Here is a 19,419-nt window from a genome sequence, read left to right as displayed (position 1 = left end):
AACCTTTCATAAGCCAAAATGGCATCAAACAAAGAGTATCCTCCGCTTTACAAAAGTGCAAGTTGCACCACTTTGCTTTTGTGAAAGACCTACTTTAGTACCGGTTTAGCTAACCAAAGGAAATCCTAAGATTTTTTACATAAAAGCTGTTACCATACTAGTTCTGGTCTTACGCAAAAGGGAGGAGGCCTAACGTGATCTTTTGGAAGGAGGGGCCTACCTATATAGTCACAAAAAGGAATGGCATTTTTACATATGCTACAAAATGTTTGAATCAGTGAAATAAGCCAGACACACAAGACAAATACTGGATGATTACAGCTATATGAGTTACTGTACCTAGAATGGTAAATTCATAGAGGCATAAAGAATAAAGGTTAAATAGGCTAGGGGAACAGGGCAGGGAATGGGGGAATAAGAAATTACTGTTTAATGGACACAGATTTGATGTTGGGAATTATGACAAACTAGAGGCCCTGTGCACAAATTTGTGCACATTGAAAGGAAATTAATTAGAAGGTGGCCAGTGGGGTAGGACTGGGAGAGACAGATGGCCAGACTCGCCCTGGAGCCAACCTCCCTCAGTCCCTTCCTGGCTGGCTGCACCTGGGATGACACTGTGGCTCAAAAGGCATCTGTGGAGTGAGTGGTGTCCCTCCAGCAGGTTGGGTCCCTCAGCCCTGCCTGCAGGATCGGGCCAAAACTGCCTCTCCAACATGCCCTGAGAGGTCCTGCAAAGTTGCTGTTGTACAGGGTGTGGAACACAAATGCAAATGTCCAGTAAACCAGAATCCGGCCGACAGTGTCCCAGCAACAACATAACCCATGGTCAAAGGTAGAATTGTGTGGCCCCACAAGGAATGGGGCTCCCTCTTCTCTGGTTCCAGGGTGCATCACCCGAGAACCACCGCTGCCAAGTCACTGCAGCTCGGCAGTTCCTGCTTTGAGTGTCTGCCCCCTGGTGGTCAGCGCATGTCATAGTGACCAGTTGGATGGTAGGAGAGACACTTAGCATATTAGCCTTTTATATATATAGATGTTTGGGATGACTACACAACATTGTATTTAATGCCACTGAATTGTACACTTACAAGTGGTCACAGTGATATATATTATGTGATGTATAGTTTACCACACAAAAAATAACAACAAAGAGGGAACGTACCATTAAAAACATTATTTTTTTTTGGGACTTCGACTTTGGACTTCAGAAGCTCGGCTAAACCTTCCTGGACTGCCCAGCACGTACGATGCTTCCAACCAAGCTTCCCTCCCTCTCCTTCACCTGGGACTGGACTTGCATCTGGGTCTGCTCTCGTCCTCAGGCCTTCCCCAGTTCCCTCCACGTCCCTCCACACACAGTCCCCCTAGCACAGCCTGTGCGCGTTTCATTTTACCTTGGAGCCTGCTTCTCGAAGGACCAGGATTAACAGCCAGAGTGAATGCAGCTGCTGCCCTTGTACCCAGGCACCTGCGAGGCCCCTCCCTGGGCACCCTCAGAGTAATCACCAGGACACAATGAGCCACAGCCGGCAAACTCACTTCAAAAAAGCTTTTATTGAATTCAATTCCCAAAAGCACTGATTTTTTTTTTTAGACAATGTTGATAGGACCCTGAATGTTTGCAGGGCTGTTTTTGGCTACTGTAAAAAAACACACGCACATCAGGATGGCCCTGCTAGGAGGGATGGACAGTTCTAGAAGGCACTGACCAGTGACGGGGGTGGGGCCTGCCCTTCCTCAGGCAGCCAGCTCCGCGAGGGCCCTGTCCAAGGGGTCTGTGGTCCAGTAGTCATCATCCCAGCCAAGGAACCAGCCCACGAAGGAGGGGGGCTCGAAGCCTTGCTTGACCATGGTGATGGGGGTCCGCCTGTCGCGATTCGCTGGGTCCGTCTCAATGTACCGCTTAGCTGCAGACACACACACAGGAGGAGGAAACCAGGAATGCTCAGTGGCTCCCTCGCCAGGGAGAGGGTTCAGAGCAGGAGGTACCTTAGATAGTTTTTGGTCCTACTATCCCTCATGCCCAATCTCTGTGCTGGACACCACTGTCTTTAATGCAATGATACTCACAGGACTCTCACCACCCCGCCCAGGAACCCAGGAGGGAACGAGGTTACAGCTTAATCTCCTGCCTGGATCATTTCCATCACAGAAACCCCAGTAAGATCAGTCCTTGGGCATTCTGGGAACTCGGGCAGCTGCTCTCTGCTCCTCCCTTTCCCTGGTGTAACCTGAGGGAGGCTTTCTGAAGGCGCTGAGCTGTTCTCTCTCCACCCCAGGCAGGGCTCCCGTGGGCCTGACCATGGATGAGGAAGTCCCCACCCCACTGTCATGAACTCCCAGACTCTAAGAAAGCTGCTCCCACCCCACCACGTGAAACGACCCAGAGGCAGACATGGGTCCTCACCAGAGTTCAAGGCTTCCGTCTTCTCCTCTTCTTGAGAATCCTTTCCAACCCAGACAAAGACCTGGAGGTGAGATAGGAAATAAAAAGTGCATGAGGGTGCTGGCCAAACTCACTGCCGGACGAGGGGGGAGGTTCCAGGAGCAGGTCTGGACAAACCCTCGGCTGGCAGAGCACACAGACAGACAACTAGAATTTGAAATGCACTTTTCCAGCAACACCTGGCACTGGGTCCTCCCACTCCCTCGGGCCCTGAGAGCCTTTGCCTTGTGTCCTTCACCCACCTGGTCCCAGGTGTCCAGGAGCATGACGTCATCAGTGGCCAGGTCTTCCTGCATGAGCTCGCCAGGGACCTCTTCGATCTGGGAAGGAACGGAAGAGGTGAAACAAAGCGCCCAGCCAGCCCCCTTCCTTCCCTGGGAAGGCTTCCCACAGCACAGAGGAGGGAGCTGCAGGGCCGGCTCTGGCCAGCAGGGGGCTCCCTCCTCCGTGCTGTGCCAGCAGATCTGCCTCTCCCTGCCCCTGCTGCCCTGGGCCATGCTCCCTGAAACATGCCCCTTCCCCCCTCCCCCACATTCCCACGCCCTAGGACACGCAGGCACTCACCACAAAACGTCCGATCTTGTTGGAGCAGGCAAAGAGGCGAGGAGGGTGGGCGTCCATCTTCTTGTCCTTCAGCCGTGGGGACGTGCGGTAGGTGGCCTTCCCACCCAGGGCCTCCCAGAAGCTGTCTGTGAGGGGAGGCCACACAAAACGCCACTTGACACCACTGCCTCCCTGGCACTTCTCATCAGTCTGGAACAAGCCCTACCCTAGAGCAGCCAGGGCTCTCAGTCCCCACCCTCCGTCTTAAAATCTCAGGGGCCCAGGAGGGACGGGGCCTGAGAGATTCAGAGGTGATGAAACGGAGCCCGGAGGAACAGACTTGGCAGTAGATGCATGACAGCAGGGCAGGATGAGGACAATTATTCCCACTCAGCAAACGAGCTGATTGGGGCTCAGAGAGATTCAGCAACACACTCGACATCACACAGCCAGTACTCGAGGGGAGCCAGGATGCAGATCTTCCCAAACTCCCATCCCCATAGTCGTTCCACTATGTGACTGTTTAAATTTTAAATTCATTCAAATGAAACATAATGAAAAATTCAGTTCCTGCCGGGACTGGTTTGGCTCAGTGGATAGAGCGTCGGCCTGCGGACTGAAAGGTCCCGGGTTCGATTCCGGTCAAGGGCATGTACCTTGGTTGCGGGCGCATCCCCAGTAGGGGGTGTGCAAGGGGCAGCTGATCGATGATTCTCTCTCATCGATGTTTCTAACTCTCTATCCCTCTCTCTTCCTCTCTGTGAAAAATCAATAAAATATATTTTTAAAAAAAAATTCAGTTCTTCATGCTAATTCCCACCAGTGACATTTCAACTGCTCATTAGCTACACGTGACTGATGGCTACCGAATTGGACCTGGCAGATAAAGAGCATGTCCACCCTCTCAGAAGGTTCCACCAGACACGCTGCTCTTTCCCGGGTCTATGCAGCACCAAGCAGGAGGGAATGGGATTAAAAGAAGAGCAAGGAGATGCTCCTGGCTTGTGTTCTGGAAACAGAGGGGTGCCCATGGCACTTTGGTGCACAGAGTCTAAATGTTAGAAGAGACCGCTGCCCCTACCTATCGTCTTTCAAGGCTTCCTAGCAAATGGCCACCTCCTCCAGCAGCCTTCCCTGACTGCCCCAGCCCACACCGAGCTCTCCTTTTTCTAACTCCTGGAGGCCTCTCTCTCACACCACAGCCCTCATTTGCATCCAATGTGCTCTTACTTATCACACATTAGGAGACAGGCAGTGAGAAAGGGTGAGGATATAGAGCCCCCAAAGAGAAGGAAGGTAGGGTAACATAACACCGATAGCCCACAGAGAGCAGCAGGCTCCTCTGCCCCTTGGTCCTTCCTACCTGGCTCGCTGCCTTCTGCCACCTGCACAGGTTGGGCCTGCAGCACCCTGAGCAGCTCCTGGGCCCCGGTCTTCTCTGCTTCGCTGGCTCCTGTCCCCACCCACAGGTAGGCGGCCGAGGGAGTTTTCAGGACGAAGGCATCATTGGAGTTCAGTGCACTGGCCTTAGGCATTATCTGGGAGGAGAGTGTTTGATGAATAGGAAACCAGACCACATGCCCTCAGCCCCCTTTCTCACTGCCCAGGAGACCCTGCAGCAGGACCACCTCAGATGGGGGTTCGATGAGCACAGCCCATTCCAGCAGAGGTCACAGAAGTTGGACACTTCCAGGAGTCATTAATGCCCTATGGCTAGCTGTGGTGCTTCTAGAATTCTGGGATGCATTAACAGAGGTTGGGGGCCCAGAATAAAGGAAGTGGCAGTCCTATTCTCTTTCAGGCTGCTTAGACCATTCTGTAGGATTATGTTTGGGTGTGCACCTTCCATCCTGAAAGGGACAGCAGCCAACTGAAAAGTCATCGGAAAGTGCCCAGATGGCAAAGCTGAACTCCCTGCAAGTAGTGAGCTCCCTGTTGTGGGAGATGTGCAAGGGGCCCTGGGCTTCCTTGAACAAGGAGAAGTCTAAGACATACAATCCTGCTGCCAGGTACAAAAAGTGGCTTCTTAACCCCTCACCCAATCCTGTATCCAGAGGTCCGCCCATCAAGCCTTGGAGGTTTCTAGGAGGCCACACCGTTCTGGGGTCCAGGGTCTGGGTGTTAGTTACCTCAACAGCTCGGGTGGCTCCAGAGCTGCTGGCCCGGACTTGGAAGAGGCGAGTACTGGCGGGGGCCGACTGCCCACCCTCGCGGGAGGTGCCACCCTTGTAGATGATCATGGGCTTCCCGCCAAACAGGCTCATGAGGTGGGCAGGCTCCTTGCCTTGGACCACACGGCTCTGGCAGGAAGACAAGAGAGCAAGTCAGAAAAGTGAGGGTATTCATCTTTCCTCCCTCCCTGGATAGCATGGCCTGGGCCAACCTCCCAAACGCTTGTGTGTGTGTGTGGTATGGAGCTGGCCCTACATCACGCTAGTGTGTGTGTGTGGTGTGGAGCTGGCCCTACATCACGCTAGTGTGTGTGTGTGGTGTGGAGCTGGCCCTACAGCACACAGGGCTGTGCAGAGCAAAGGGAATTCTGGGAAAACTGGAGACACCATTATGAGTTGAGGTCCCTCGGGCACTGCCTCAGTCACTCTCCCATCCCAAGAGGATCTCCTTTGCTGACCTGACCCCGAGTCTAGGCCAAGAAGCAAGAGAGCCCATGTTTGCAAATGTTCCCTTAAATGGAAGCACAGGGATTGTTTGTGGAGTTGCTTTCAGGACAGTGACATCAGCTCCAGGCACAAAAGCCAGTGGTGGTGAGAAGCAAACCTTCCAGATCTGCAGCCCCCTCCCGCACAGTCAGTGCGCCCCAGATGCAGGCTGCAGGTATAGGCCGAGATACATCACGTCTGCTCCTGCCCATGTGCCCACTCAGATCCCAGTGGAGGCCCCTCGAGCTAAATCTAGGAGGAAATCTCATGTGTGTGGTGGGAGTACTGTGCTCACTCCCCAGTATGACCCCCACTGCTGGGTTAGAGCTCAGATCCCAGCACCGCACCAATGGTGACATTCTGGGCATGTGCCTCAACCTCTCAGGTTCTTCCTCGTAAAATGAGTCCAAGAATGTCCAGCATCCAGAGACCACCACTGTCACAAAGTTCAGGGCACCGACCTTGGATCTAAACCTAGAGTCCCACCCACTCCTTCCCCATTATCTTCCCAACCTGGCTCTGCTGCCCTCCAGGGCCCCGCACTGGAGCCAGTACAACCTTTCAGACCCCCAAATCACCTCACATCAGATTTATCCCTCAACAATATCCCCTTGCTCTCAGGATCAAGGTCAACATCCTCACCACGGCTTCTGTGTTCTCTGAGCATCTCTCCAGACTCCTATCATTCTAATACCCAATGTCCCCCTGCTCTCCCAGCTCAGGGCCTTTGCAGTAACTCCTCCCTCTGCCTGGAATGTGCTTGCCTTCACACTTTACCTGGCCAGCTCTTACCCATTCGTTAGGCCCCAAGTGCAAGTCCCTTCGTGAGGATAGGGGGTCCTTCTCTAATCGGATTACATCCTAGCTGGGATCTATATCCTTACACTTAACATGCATGTATAAGGGGCCTACTACGGGCCAGGCATGGCTCTAGATGCTTTACAAATACTATGTCTTCATCTGCATAACACTCCTACCAGATAGGTGCTGTTATTATCCACAATTTGAGAACAAAATATAAAGAGGCTCAGAGACTTGCCCATGGTTGCCCACAGGTGAAGACAGGATTCAGTCCTAAGCAGGCTGCCACCAAGCCCATGCTCTGAGCTGCTCTGCCAGGCTGCTCTCCGTTTTTCTCCTACAGCATCTTAGGGTTTTCACTCACTGCATGTAATAGCTTGTGATTTGATCTCCAGTGTGTGATTATGCACCCGGGTGTGTGCATGTCTGGTCAACGTCTTTCTGTCCCCTAGACTAGAAACCCATCAGGGCAGGCGCAGGTCTGTGTGTTCATGGCTACAGATGCAGTGCCAGGCACATGGGAGTCCTCCTAAATGTTTATTGGATGGATGGATGGATGGATGGATGGATGGATGGATGGATAAACAGACAGATGAGTGAACAGATAGACAAGGACCAGAATGTGGCCCAGAGAGGCGCAGGACTTGGCTCACCTGGACAGGGGTACCTCCCAGCTCCTCATCCAACTGTGCAGTCAGGATCGCAGACGCAGCGACCTCATCCTGGGTGGACTGGGCACCTTGCCTGGAAGAGGGAGGAAGTGATACTTTGTACTGGGTTCACACAGAGACCTGAGTCTCTCCTTGGACCTGAGCATGATAAACCCACAAGTTACCAGATTACAGGCAATCAAACTGATACCAGGGAGGGCAAGGGGTTCTCTAAACAACAACCACACAATGTTCATAATAGCAAAATACTGCAATAATCCAAGTATTCATCAGCTGGAAATATGTTAAACTACAGTTCAGCCACACCCTGGAATACTATGCAGCTATCAAAAAGAGCAAGGAAACTCTCTGACATAGATTGGTCTCCAGGAAGTATAAGTGAGAAAAGCAAAGTGTAGGACAATGTATAAAGTATACTATCTTTTGTGTAAAGAAGGGAGAGAACTAGAAATATAGGGTCATATTTGCTTGTGTTTGCATGAAGGATTACTGGAAGGCTATACAAAAAACTAATAAAGCCCTAACTGGTTTGGCTCAGTAGGTAGAGCATTGGCCTGCGGGACTGAAGGGTCCCAGGTTGGATTCCGGTCAAGGGCATGTACCTTGGTTGCGAGCACATCCCCAGTGGGGAGTGTGCAGGGGGCAGCTGATCAATGTTTCTCTCTCATCAATGTTTCTAACTCTCTATCCCTCTCTCTCTGTAAAAAAAAAAAAAAAAAAAAAAAAAAAAAATCAATGAAATATATATTTTTAAAAACGAATAAAAGTGGTGACCCATGAAGGGGTGAAGTTGGAGAACAGGACTGGGAACAAGATTTCTAAATACATAGTTTTTAATTCTGTTTTGATTTTCTGAATTACAAAAATGTGTTACCTATTTTTTTTTTTTAATTAAAAATGATTTTTCATTAGAAAACAGATGGAAGGATAAGCACCTGTGTGCACAGTACTTAGAGTGAAATGTGGGGAGATTCTCTGCAGGTTTGTTTCTTCCTATTCAATCCCTATTCACTACATCTCTTACAATGGCCATGGAATGTTTTTTATAAGAACAGCTTTAAAAGTCCTTCCAAGAAATGACAAGTGGTGATGCTCTTTGCGTGAGAGCCATTCCCAGCAGAGTGCTGTCCCATCTCAGGCCCACTTACAATTAGACACACCCTTCAGCCCCGTTTGCCCCCTGCCCTCAGGGCTCCCACATTCCACCCACAGCACGTGGCCCCAGTACCTCACCAGTTATAGATGATCTGGCCCTGGCGGCCACCGTGGCGGTAGTTGTACAGGATGATGTAGCTGTCCCCACCGTAGAACTGCCCATACGTAGAGGGGTTCACGGGCACTTTGTTGGAGCCTTCAATTCTCCAGATCTGCCAGAGCAAAGCTGGACTCAACATGGTGCGGCACCCCACTCCCCAGTTCAGTCCCACCACAGGGACTCCCCCTGGGATAAGCTTTTGATAGGTGACTCCACCTAGGCTCAGAATGAAGCTAAATAATTTACCCAAATCACAGGGGCACTTGGATTCAAACCCTCCTCTGAATACCTGCTTCCCCACCCCCCTACACACACACACACACACACAGACACACACACACACACACACACAACCCCAGACTTTCTCCTCAGAGGGATCAGCACAGGCACTGGCAGCTGGCTTTTAGTGAGCATAGCACAGTGAGAGCTGAGGCCACAAATCAACATACGACCCAGATCCAGACCAGCTTCCACCCCCTTAGAGGTTGTGTGATCTAGAACAATTTGCTTAAACTCTATGAGCCTCAGTTTCCTCATCTGAAAAATGGAAAGGTTGTTGTGATGATCAAGTGAGTTTATTCATGAAAGTCTAGCACAGAGCCTGGCACAGGGTGCTAGCTCTGCAGTGCGGCAGCTACTTTATTATTAGAATTATTACTGTTGTTATTACTGATTTTGCCATTATCGGTATCATTATTGAATTGTCTGGGCGCTACAGATGGCCTCCAGAGGCAGGGCCATCACTAGGTGACCTCAGAATGATCCCTGCTGGCAGATCTCTTTTCAGAGCTCTGGTGACAGGGTTTTTCCTGGTGGCCATGAGGCCCTGCAGTGCCACCTGGTGGTGCTGCACAGACTCTGAGTCCTGTAAGTCCTAGGAAACAGAAGCCTAGAATCTCAGGACCTTCAAAATTCTTGAAGGTGATGGAGTGGGATTAAACCTAATTTTAAAGGTAAAAAAAAAAAAAAAAAAGTGAAGCTCAAAGAGGTTAAGTTACTCATCCAACGTCACACAGCCAGGTGGCCAGGGCTCTTTCCATACTACCCTACCCTGAACATTTTCACTGCATCCTCTCCTTCCACTCAAGGAATGAATGAATGAATGATACCAATGATACAAATGATAATAAAAATTAACCTTTCTGCTATTTTTTTTTTCATGTGGAATGGAATCCATGTTTTCTATAAGCAGATTCTATCTCACAAACATCTCTAAACTCCAGCCCACTCTTCGCCATCTTCACTGTCTTCCTGGTCTCAAGGTCGTCTTCTCTTCCTTAAACTACCATAACAATCTCGTCGTGGGGCCTCTACCTTCATTTTCCTGCTCTAACCCATTTTCACACAGTTCTGAAAGCACAGAACGGAGCCTGTCACCTTTCTGCTTTTCTCACTAGCACCCACGCGTGGCAGGGGTAAGTCCACACCCTCCTTGAGGATGTCCTCAGCACCAGGCTCTGGGACAGCTTCCAGCCTCCTGTAAGACCCACTGCTGCTCTCTGGCAGCAAACCCATATTCATTCTGAGAGCCAACCCAGTGCCCCCATCTCTGTGAAGACTGTCCAGACCATCCTATCCTCACTGTCTTCCTCTGTCCCCATAATCCCTTTGCTGGCCTCCTATCTTCCACTGACCACACAGGTCTAAGCAATCAGCTGAGACTACGGTCACCTCCCTTCCCAGGCCAGGCATTTCTTACAGGCAGGAGGGTCCTGAGACACTTGGCACACAGGGCCGGGCACACAGTAGGTGCTTAGAGTATGCTGGCTATAAAAATTAAGTCAAAAGTATCTCATTCACCAGAACTGTGGTCCAAACCCCATAGAGAAGAGTCCAGGGGGAAGCAGGAGGCCATGCATGAGCCAGATGAGCCTATGAGGGAGCGAGGGAGGGGCCTGGGCATGCCCACCCCAGCCCCAGGTACCTGCTTCTGGCCTGTGCCGTCATCATCCATGCCGTGCTGGGCGGCCATGGCAGTGGAAGTGTGCAGGGTGGCGGCGTCGAAGGGCACCCTCTCCACATTGGCGATGTGGCTGGAGAGATAGGTCAAGCCCAGGCCATCTGTCTGGTCTGGGTCCCGCCAGTTCTTGAAGAACTGCTTGAACAGTGGGGTCTCACCGCCTTCAGGAAGGACAGCGATCTGGAAGGGGTCAGAGAAGAGCAGGATGTGGCTGGGAACCCCAAGTGAGCAGGGCTCCTAGGAGCCTCAGTCCACACTGAGGGGGACCCCCACCCCAGGCCAGACCTTTCTCACCCAAACTGGACCCACCCTCACTCTCCTACCTGACTCCAGACTCACCTGGGTCTGCCTGGGGTAGTCCATCTTGGTGATGAAGTCAGTGGCTGTTTTGAGGGCAGCTTTCCTCTCCTCGGTGTTGGCCCCCCTGCCTATTGGCAGACAGAAGATAAGGGACCTGGGGTCAGGGCTGTGCCCTAACGTTCCATGGTCCAGAGAAGGTAGCAGCCAGATCTCCCCCCTTACTCTTCTTAGACTATGGGCAGCCAGAATGAGAGACACCCTCTCCTAGAGCTGACCATTCCTAGATCCCCTGCAGTCCAGCAGGGATCCTGGCTGATGTCAGCAACCACAGCTACCATCTTGGACAATTGACTCTGCTTAGGACTACACATAGGTATTCTCATTGAATTCACATAATGACCCTAGGTGTGATAAAGATCAGTATTATCTCATCCCCATTTATGTATAAGGAAATCAGTGTTGCAGAGAGGTTAAGCGACTTGACCACAGCCACTCAGCAAGTGGGAAAGCTCTATCTGCCCCATTGATTCTGAAGCCTGCATACCACACACTCACTCCTACTCTCCCCAGGGCCATCTTTCCTCCAACTCCACAGTCTGAAGTGTTTCCCAACCCTGGCATCATCCCTGTGTCTGGTGTCTGGACAGCTCCTGCCCCCAGCTTTCTCATTGCCAAGGTTGAGGAGCCAAGAAGGTGATGATGATGATGACGATGACAATGATAATAGCCATATGTGTTCAACTCTCTCTCTGCCATGCTCTGCACCCAGTGCCCCCGTCCCCTGCTATCTTCTTCCTCCTAATGAGAAAGCATCTGAGCACAGTGCTGATGCACTTGCTCAGAAACATTTGGGCCAGCATCTTCCAGGAGCCTCCCTTAATCAGCACCCAAGACAGTCCACAAAGAGTCCAAGACCCCCAGCACAGCATTTCTCCAACAGAAACCAGACCACCTTTATGAAAAGCCCCCAATACATTAGCAAGTTAAAGGCACTGGACAAGTCCTGCAGTAAACAAGCCTGGGAACATAATTTCACTCAGTGTTGACCATGAACTTATTTGATCACAAAGCTATATATAAATTTCTTACATTTTTTTATATGATGCCAATTAACTTCTTCAAAAACTGGTGTTATGACACATTTGGGAAACACTGGTTTTAGCCCGAATAAAAAGTCTGAGACCCAAAGAGGCAAGTAAATTACCCAAGATCACACAGCGAGTCAACCTCAAAGCCAGGGCTATAGCTCGACTCCCGATTTCCATTGAGGAGCCTGCCACTGCCTTGGGGTCCATGGAACACACTCTGTTCCCCTCCTGAGCTGAGTGCCTGCCAGGCTCTAGGAGCTCCCACCAAGGCCCAGTTTGTTAAGAGCCCTTTCCCAGCCGAAACAGGTTTGGCTCAGTAGATAGAGCGTCAGCCTGAGGACTGAAAGGTCCCAGGTTCGATTCTGGTCAAGGCCATGTACCTTGGTTGCGGGCACATCCCCAGTAGCGTGTGTGCAAGAAGCAGCTGATCGATGATTCTCTCTCATTGATAGTTTCTAATATCTCTATCCCTCTCCTTTCCTCTCTGTAAAAAATCAATAAAATATATTAAAAAAAAAAAAAAAAAGAGCCTGCAATACCTTTCCAGACGAAGATTTTCCCGTCTTTGCCATGGTCCAGGATGAAGCAGTCCTCTGACCTCAAGGCCCCCTGGGTGAAGGGGTTCTCATCCGCCACCAGCAACACTGACATGGTGCCCGCACCATTGGAGACCTAAGGGGACAGGAGAGAGACAGATGTGAGTAACTTCCACCACCTCAGCCTGCCGAGAGGGCACCCAAGCCAACACAAGTCCACATCCCAACCCTGCCACAAACGCAGGGCAGAGGAATGCCTGTGCTTGCGTCCTCAGGCTCTGAGGCTCCCTCAGGTCTTCCTTCTCCTTTCCTGCTTTGTCATGGCCATGTCTGTGACCCACACACAGGTGGAACATGGAAAGGGCAAGGGAGTAAAATGTAAGAATGCAGGCGGCATAGGAGAAGAATGGTACAATTGGCTGAGAAGATCATTAATAAAAGTAAATGCAATGTGGTGGCTTGAATTGGAATCTGGAATAAAAATTGGGGTAACCTGAATAAAGTCTGTAGTTCACTTACTAGTGTGGAACCAGTGTTAATGTCTTAGTTTTGACAAATGTACCTGGTTATGTTACATAGTAAGGAGATGCTGATGAAGGAGATATATGGGAACACTCTGTACTATTTTGCAATTTTTCTGAAAACATAAAAATGATTCCAAATTAAAAAGTTCATTAAGTTATTTTTTTTTAAGTGAACTATACCAATCAAAATTCAAAAGACTGACAATACCTAGTGTGGACAAGGCTCTGGGCATTCAAGCACTTTCAACTCCCTGGGAGGTGGGGAGCTCTTTCCAGAGGGCAGCTTGGTAATAATATGTGTCTGAACTTTACATAATGAGTGTCCGGTACTTACTGAGTACTTCGTATGTGCTAGCACTGTTTGGAGCATTTTGTGTAACTGATAACTTACATAATTATACAACTCCTTAATCCTTGCCACAACCCCCATTTCTACTACTACCCCCATTTTTTCACAGGGAAACCAAGGCGCAGAGAGAAGCCACCTGCACACTAGAGAGCATCAGCCTGGGATTCAATAGTATCTTCGATCACCGACTGTTCAGGCTGTAACCATGTCTGGGAACTTGCTCTACTGCCACATTTAGCACAAGTGCAATCGGACTGTCTGCAATCGGAAAAGGCGGAAACATCCGCTAATGTCCATCATTAAGGAGATGCTGAAACCCTTATGCTCCTGAAATAGACCACCATAAAGGGCCATGTGGGTCTAGTTTCATGACCACAGCTGAGGGGAGAAATGAAGGGCACAGAACAGCATGAATAGTTTGGATCTATTTGTATCAAGTAGAGATGGACAAAGTATATAATTAGATGCAGAATGATGTAATCTGGACTCTTCCCCCCCCACCCCACTCCCATTAAATGGTAACCATGGTATCCCATTTAGAGGGGAAGAAGGGAGCCATTTTTTAAAATTACATATTGTTACTTTTGAAATTACAATAAAATACATTTTAAAATAGTACTGGTCATCTTAAACCAGACAGATTAAGGAGATTCTTTTTCTGTTTAAAAAAATATATTTTTATTGATTTCAGAGAGGAATGGGGAGGGAGCAAAAGATAGAAACATCACAATGATGAGAGGGAATCATTGATCAGCTGTCTCCTGCATGCCTGCTACTGGGGATCAAGCCTGTAACCCTCGCATATGCCCTTGACCACAATCGAACCCAGGACCCATCAGTGCACAAGCCAACCTTCTATCCACTGAGCCAAGCCCACTAGGACCTTTTATTCTCCCCTCCCCACCTCTTTCTCTCTCTCTCTCTCTCTCTCTCTCTCTCTCTCTCTCTCTCCCCATATATATGTGTGTGTGTGTGTGTATGTGTGTGTGTGTATTTACTTATTTAATTTTTATTCAATTTATTGGGGTGACATCGACTAATAAAATTATATAGGGTGCAAGTGTCAATTCTATAAGACATCATCTGTATGTTATATTTTTTATATTTTTGAGTATTGCTATTTTATTTTTATAGTGAATGTGCATTACTTTACCAAAATAAAAATCACTAATGTGGTTTTTCTTTGGAGGTAATGAACATCTGTGCCCCATTTAAGCCCAAGGCACAACAGGAGTGTCATAGCTACGTGGGGCTTTCTCCTGGAGCTCAGCCACCAGGCCAAAGTTCCTTAGCTCAAGAGCAGCCTCAATTCAGTTTTTAAAATCACAAGGAAGTCATTAACATTATAAATAAAGTCATAACCATAACCCTCCCTCTGCTACAACAACAACAACAAAAATACCACATGCCTATTTCTGTAGCATTTCCCCAAGTATTGATACTTTCCTAAAACACTTCGCTGTCATTTTTCTCTGTGGATTCTCAGAAACGCTACAAAGTTCACTTTACTGCCCTTCTCCCCATTTTACAGACTAGAAAACCAAGTCCCAGACGTACTTCCAAGGCCTCATGGATGAACATGACACAGATGTGTTTGGGGTCAATGGCTTTCTCTTGTTCTTGGTGCAGGAGGCAAAGGCAGTAGCTGGCTGCCCATTGGAAACTTGCAGAAGCCAAGTACACTACCACACCCCCTAAGCATGCTCAGCTCAAGGCCTCACACAATGGAGCTCAGGAAGGCTCAGTCCCCTGCTTCCCTGGCATGACCCAAGGGGACAGAGCAGCTGAGGCTCACCTTATAGAGCTTGGCCAGCTTGCGGTTGGCTGCGTCCTCCTTGGCTGTATCATCAGTACCTTCGGGCAGAGTCGGCTTGGTGCCCAGCACCTGCAGAGATGGAGAGGTGGAAGAAAGGGTGGCTGTGAGCTCCCGCAGCCTCCTCCTACAGGAGGGGCCTAGACTCCTGACAGACCCCCCTTCCGGGCAGGCAAGGACCACACAGGCATCCATAGCAACCCTCCAGTTAGGGGAAAACCCCTCCAGAGACAGCCTGCCTCTTCACATGCCTCAGCCACATCAGCCTGTCACTCTGTCTCTAAGGGTTCCGGAGGACCCCTGCTCCTCTGCCTCCAGGACGGTCTGTCAGATATTTACTCTACCATTTCCTTCTAGGCCTTCTAAGCCCAATAACTACAGCTACTAACCACACCTCCTACCCAGTGCCTTTAGGAGATCCCACTTAATGCTTACACCCCTGCGAGGGGGCACAGGTTATCACTCTTACTTTACAGAAGTCCCAAGAGATGAAGAGGTAGAGTGACTTACGCACACAGCTACGAGTGGCCAAGCAGAATTGAACCTGTGACTGCAGAGCCTGCTTCATTTCTCCATCCTGGCCACACTAGCCTCAACTGCCTCAACCTCCCTAGCTACCCATCCTCCCAAGCCATGGTTGCTCCCAGGCTCCTCCTTATCATAATCACTTCCTGCTCTTCCTAGAAACCAAAATGCCAACACCCCCAGAAGAGCAGGAGCTAAGTGGGTGGAGCAGGGTTCATAGTCTCCCCCATTTTCCTGATGAAGTTTGCCTCTACTGACACGTTCACAAAGCAAAATGGCTGATAATTATATCACACAGTTGACTAAAAGGGCCACAAACCACCAGGAATGGGCAGAAAAAAAAAGAGGTCTAGGTCTTGGTTGTCTTTTTCTGATCTGGCTCCAGCACCAAGCTAGCTCTCAAGAGACCCGCTTCCTCAGCTACTTTGGAGGACCTGGCCCTCCCAGCTGGAGGGGTGGCTCACGACCCCAGCAAACATCAAGTCGTGGATTCCAGCCCACTTCTCAGGAGAGTCTGGGAGTTGTCAGGGGAACTGCTCTTCCCCATTTCCTAAAGAGATCCAGCTAGATAGAAAAGCAAATTCAATTCAAAATTGCCTACTACATGGAAGAAAGTAAAGAGCATTCTGTCTACATGCCCAGCTCCCACCCCACACTCCTGGGACGTGGCTCTCAGTACCTGGAGCATCGCTGCGGGCTCTGCGCCCTCCTCAGACACGTGCACTTGGGCCCGGCCATGCCGCTCGTTGTCCCGGATGCCCTTGGACACCTGGGTGGCCTTCAGCCTCTCAAATCGGTTGCTGTTGGAGCCACACCACTGGTAGATATCCTGTAAGACAGGGACCCCCAGGTAAGGCAAAGCCCCAGCCTTCGTATAAGCTCTGCCCAGTGACAAGGTCAGGAGGACACTGTGGGGCATGTGTAACCTCAGTTTGGTCTCTATTTGCTTGGTGAGGGCAGATGGAGCATTCATAGGTGCACATCAAACACAATGTGTGTGATCTGAGTGCAACAGAATATGTGAGTGTATGGCTCGGAATATGAGTTTTTTCACAGATACAACTACACAGAGCATGTGTATAAAAATGTTGGCCTGGCCGACACCGATTTGGCTCAGTGGATAGAGCGTCGGCTTGCGAACTGAAAGGTCTCAGGTTCGATTCCGGTCAAGGGCATGTACCTTGGTTGCGGGCATATCCCCAGTGGGGGGTGTGCAGGAGGCAGCTGATTGATGTATCTCTCTCATCAATGTTTCTAACTCCCTATCTCTCTCCCTTCCTCTCTGTAAAAAATTAATAAAATATACATATTTTTTAAAATGTTGGCCTGCTGGTGGGAGCAGAAATGGGTACAACCAATTGGAAAACCATCTGGTCATAGCTACTAAAGCTCGGTCTATTGATATCCTATGAGCCAGCCATAGGGCTATGCCCAACAAGTACATCCAGATACCCACCACAAGACCTGTGCAAGAACATCAGAGGGGAACCAGGTGGAATAGCCCCAACACAGAAACTACCCCAAGGGCCCATCAACAACAGAAAACATAAATAAATTGTGGCATTTCCAGCCAATCGAATCTCATAGAACAAGGAGAATGATCAATCTACAATATGGATGGATCTCAGAAATGAAATGTTGAGCAAAAGTCAAACATAAAAATGAATGTTTCCATGTATATAAAGTTCAGATTGAGGCAAAACTACTCTGTGCTGTTGAGGGGGTTTAGGATGGTGGTTATCCCTTGGGGTGAAGAGCCTGGAAGAGGAGGGGCCTTCTGGGGGCTGGTGATGTTCTGTTTCCTGATCTGGGTATTGGTTACACAGAGCTGTGCATTCATGACTCACACACTCTTCTGTGTGCCTATTATACTTAAATAAGTGTGTGCCTGCATTTGCATAGACATTACACCATGTAAACATGAGGTTTGGTAATGTGTAAGCTCTCGTTTATTTGCAGGTATGAGGGCCCATGGATTTGGGATGAATGGGTACAAAGCATTATATATCTGTAAGTTGGGCCTGGGTAAATGTGCCCCACACACATTGCCATATACAAGTATACATGTGCAGCTGCACGTCTGTCACATATATATGTGGGTCTTGAATAATACACCCAAGTTTATGTGTGTAGGCACTGATAATGGTGCCATGTCCATGCTTGGTGGGCAAGAGTCTAATATTTTTTCACACGCCTGCCATGCATTTTTAAGTGAGGGATTATATGTAAAAAGGTACACAAGATGTATATATGAACACAAGATGTCAAGAAATCTATATGTCAATTGAAGTCCAAGTACACTGTGCAGGAGGGCTGTGCCCATGGCATGATGGCCTTAAGTCTACAAATGTGGAGGTCTATGAGTGCTGGGTACACCTGTATCTGAGTCTTTGCAGGTGTGTCTGATTCAAGGCTAGAGCACGTGTGCCTGTTGCTTTCCCTGACTGTGTCTTTGAATGTGTTACCATAGGTTTGTCTACCTCCCTAGAGTCAGGCCTGGCCAGGCCAGGAGTACCTCAGTGGCCCCTGGGAAAGGGCAGGGCAGGACTCACATTGCCCAGGTCCAGGATGAAGCAGTCGCCATTGTTGAAGCTCTCCCAGGACACGGGCACCTCAGTGGCACGGACCACACGCCTCCCTTTGACCTGGAAGAGTCTCTGCACCACCACCTCATTGGGTACCACGTGCTTGAATCCTGATGCCACGCCTCCTTTCTGTTGGGTCAAGTAGATAGGATCAGTCCAGGGAGAGGGTCCAGAGCAGCACACATAGGGGAAAGGAATAGGGTTCAGTTGAAGGAAATCTGGCCTGTGGACCAGGGGCCTTCCAGCAGATGCCATACCATTGTACCTTGCTGTCACCCCTTTGAATTTCAAACTCCACTAACAGGACTTCTGGGGCCACTTTCCTGGATCAAAAGCTGCAAACATTCCTTTCTCAAAACCAGCATTTCCCAAGGGATGTTCTAAGGAACCCTGGCCCTGAGACATTCTTCAAGAAAAGGGTCCCATAGGGGGTAGAGGAGGAAGCACTTTTATAAAGGCCAGAGAAGCAGTCACCCATCCTGGCCTCTCTATTTTAAAAGGTTGTTTTGAGTAATAAACCTTGGTTCCAATAAATCCTCCATATCTAAATTATTAAATAAAATAATACTTGATTTCTAATTAATGTGGGCATGCATTTCCTAATTAACTCTCTCTGATCTAGAAAATTAGACTTGAAGAGATGAGTTAACAAAATAATAAAATCAATATATGCATAACCCTGGACACAGACAACAGGGTGGTGAAGGCCTGGGTCAGGGGGTGGATGCAGTCTAGAAGTGGTCAATGGGGGGGCGGGGGAGAGGGAACATATGTAATACTTTCAACAATAAAGATTTAAATATATATATATACACATATATATTATATATACACATACATATACATATACACACACACACACACACACACACATATATATATATGCAAGCTCTTAGAAGACAGTGGATCTATAAACATGGGGCAGGAATATTTTGAAATTTTTATTAATTACTGCTTTGTATGGTCTAACTCTAACCATTAGGTGAGTAGCAACTGGTACCAAATTATTTGAACAAAATATAATAGGTTAAATTGTTTTAAAAGCCATTTTCCAAATTAAAGTAATGATACATATACCATATATATAGGTAATTCTACATCTATATGAATATACATATATAGCTCCAAAATTAAGATCATAGGGGACTTTTTCTTTGAAAACCTATATTTCTATGTTTGACATTTTACAATAAGCTTGCAGCATTTTTATAGACAAATGAAAGACAAAAGTTATAAAGATTTACATTTTTTAAAATGTTAAACTGTATAAAACAAAGAAAAATGTGGTGATGGGGTTGTCCCCTCCACCCATTAAGTGCTGAGTTCCTTATCTGAGAAATGGGAAGGAAGTCGGAAAGGCTTC

The 19,419-nt window shown here is 48.7% G+C and overlaps 1 protein-coding gene across 4 annotated transcripts in view; it reads right to left on the bottom strand.

The window, feature by feature from the left end:
- Window positions 1-1,538: 1,538 nt before the first annotated feature.
- GSN (gelsolin) overlaps window positions 1,539-19,419 on the bottom strand; it is a 51,915-nt gene continuing 34,034 nt past the window's right edge. For all 4 annotated transcript variants that reach the window (XM_084897920.1, XM_084897919.1, XM_084897921.1 and 1 more), the window contains 14 exons: window positions 18,024-18,185; window positions 16,151-16,300; window positions 14,929-15,018; window positions 12,264-12,396; window positions 10,676-10,764; window positions 10,301-10,516; window positions 8,355-8,488; window positions 7,104-7,194; window positions 5,122-5,292; window positions 4,356-4,530; window positions 3,014-3,138; window positions 2,692-2,769; window positions 2,411-2,471; window positions 1,539-1,910 (listed from right to left, as the gene is read on the bottom strand). In XM_084897920.1, the coding sequence (XP_084754046.1) occupies window positions 1,741-1,910; window positions 2,411-2,471; window positions 2,692-2,769; window positions 3,014-3,138; window positions 4,356-4,530; window positions 5,122-5,292; window positions 7,104-7,194; window positions 8,355-8,488; window positions 10,301-10,516; window positions 10,676-10,764; window positions 12,264-12,396; window positions 14,929-15,018; window positions 16,151-16,300; window positions 18,024-18,185 (1,845 nt within the window). In that variant the 3' untranslated portion in view covers window positions 1,539-1,740. The remainder of the gene's footprint in view (window positions 1,911-2,410; window positions 2,472-2,691; window positions 2,770-3,013; window positions 3,139-4,355; window positions 4,531-5,121; window positions 5,293-7,103; window positions 7,195-8,354; window positions 8,489-10,300; window positions 10,517-10,675; window positions 10,765-12,263; window positions 12,397-14,928; window positions 15,019-16,150; window positions 16,301-18,023; window positions 18,186-19,419) is intronic.

Source organism: Pipistrellus hanaki (assembly GCF_964339955.1).
Source record: "Pipistrellus hanaki genome assembly, chromosome: 11".
NCBI lineage: Eukaryota > Metazoa > Chordata > Mammalia > Chiroptera > Vespertilionidae > Pipistrellus > Pipistrellus hanaki.
The sequence above is the reverse complement of the archived record's forward strand: the minus strand, read 5'-3'. Positions and strand labels throughout refer to the sequence as shown.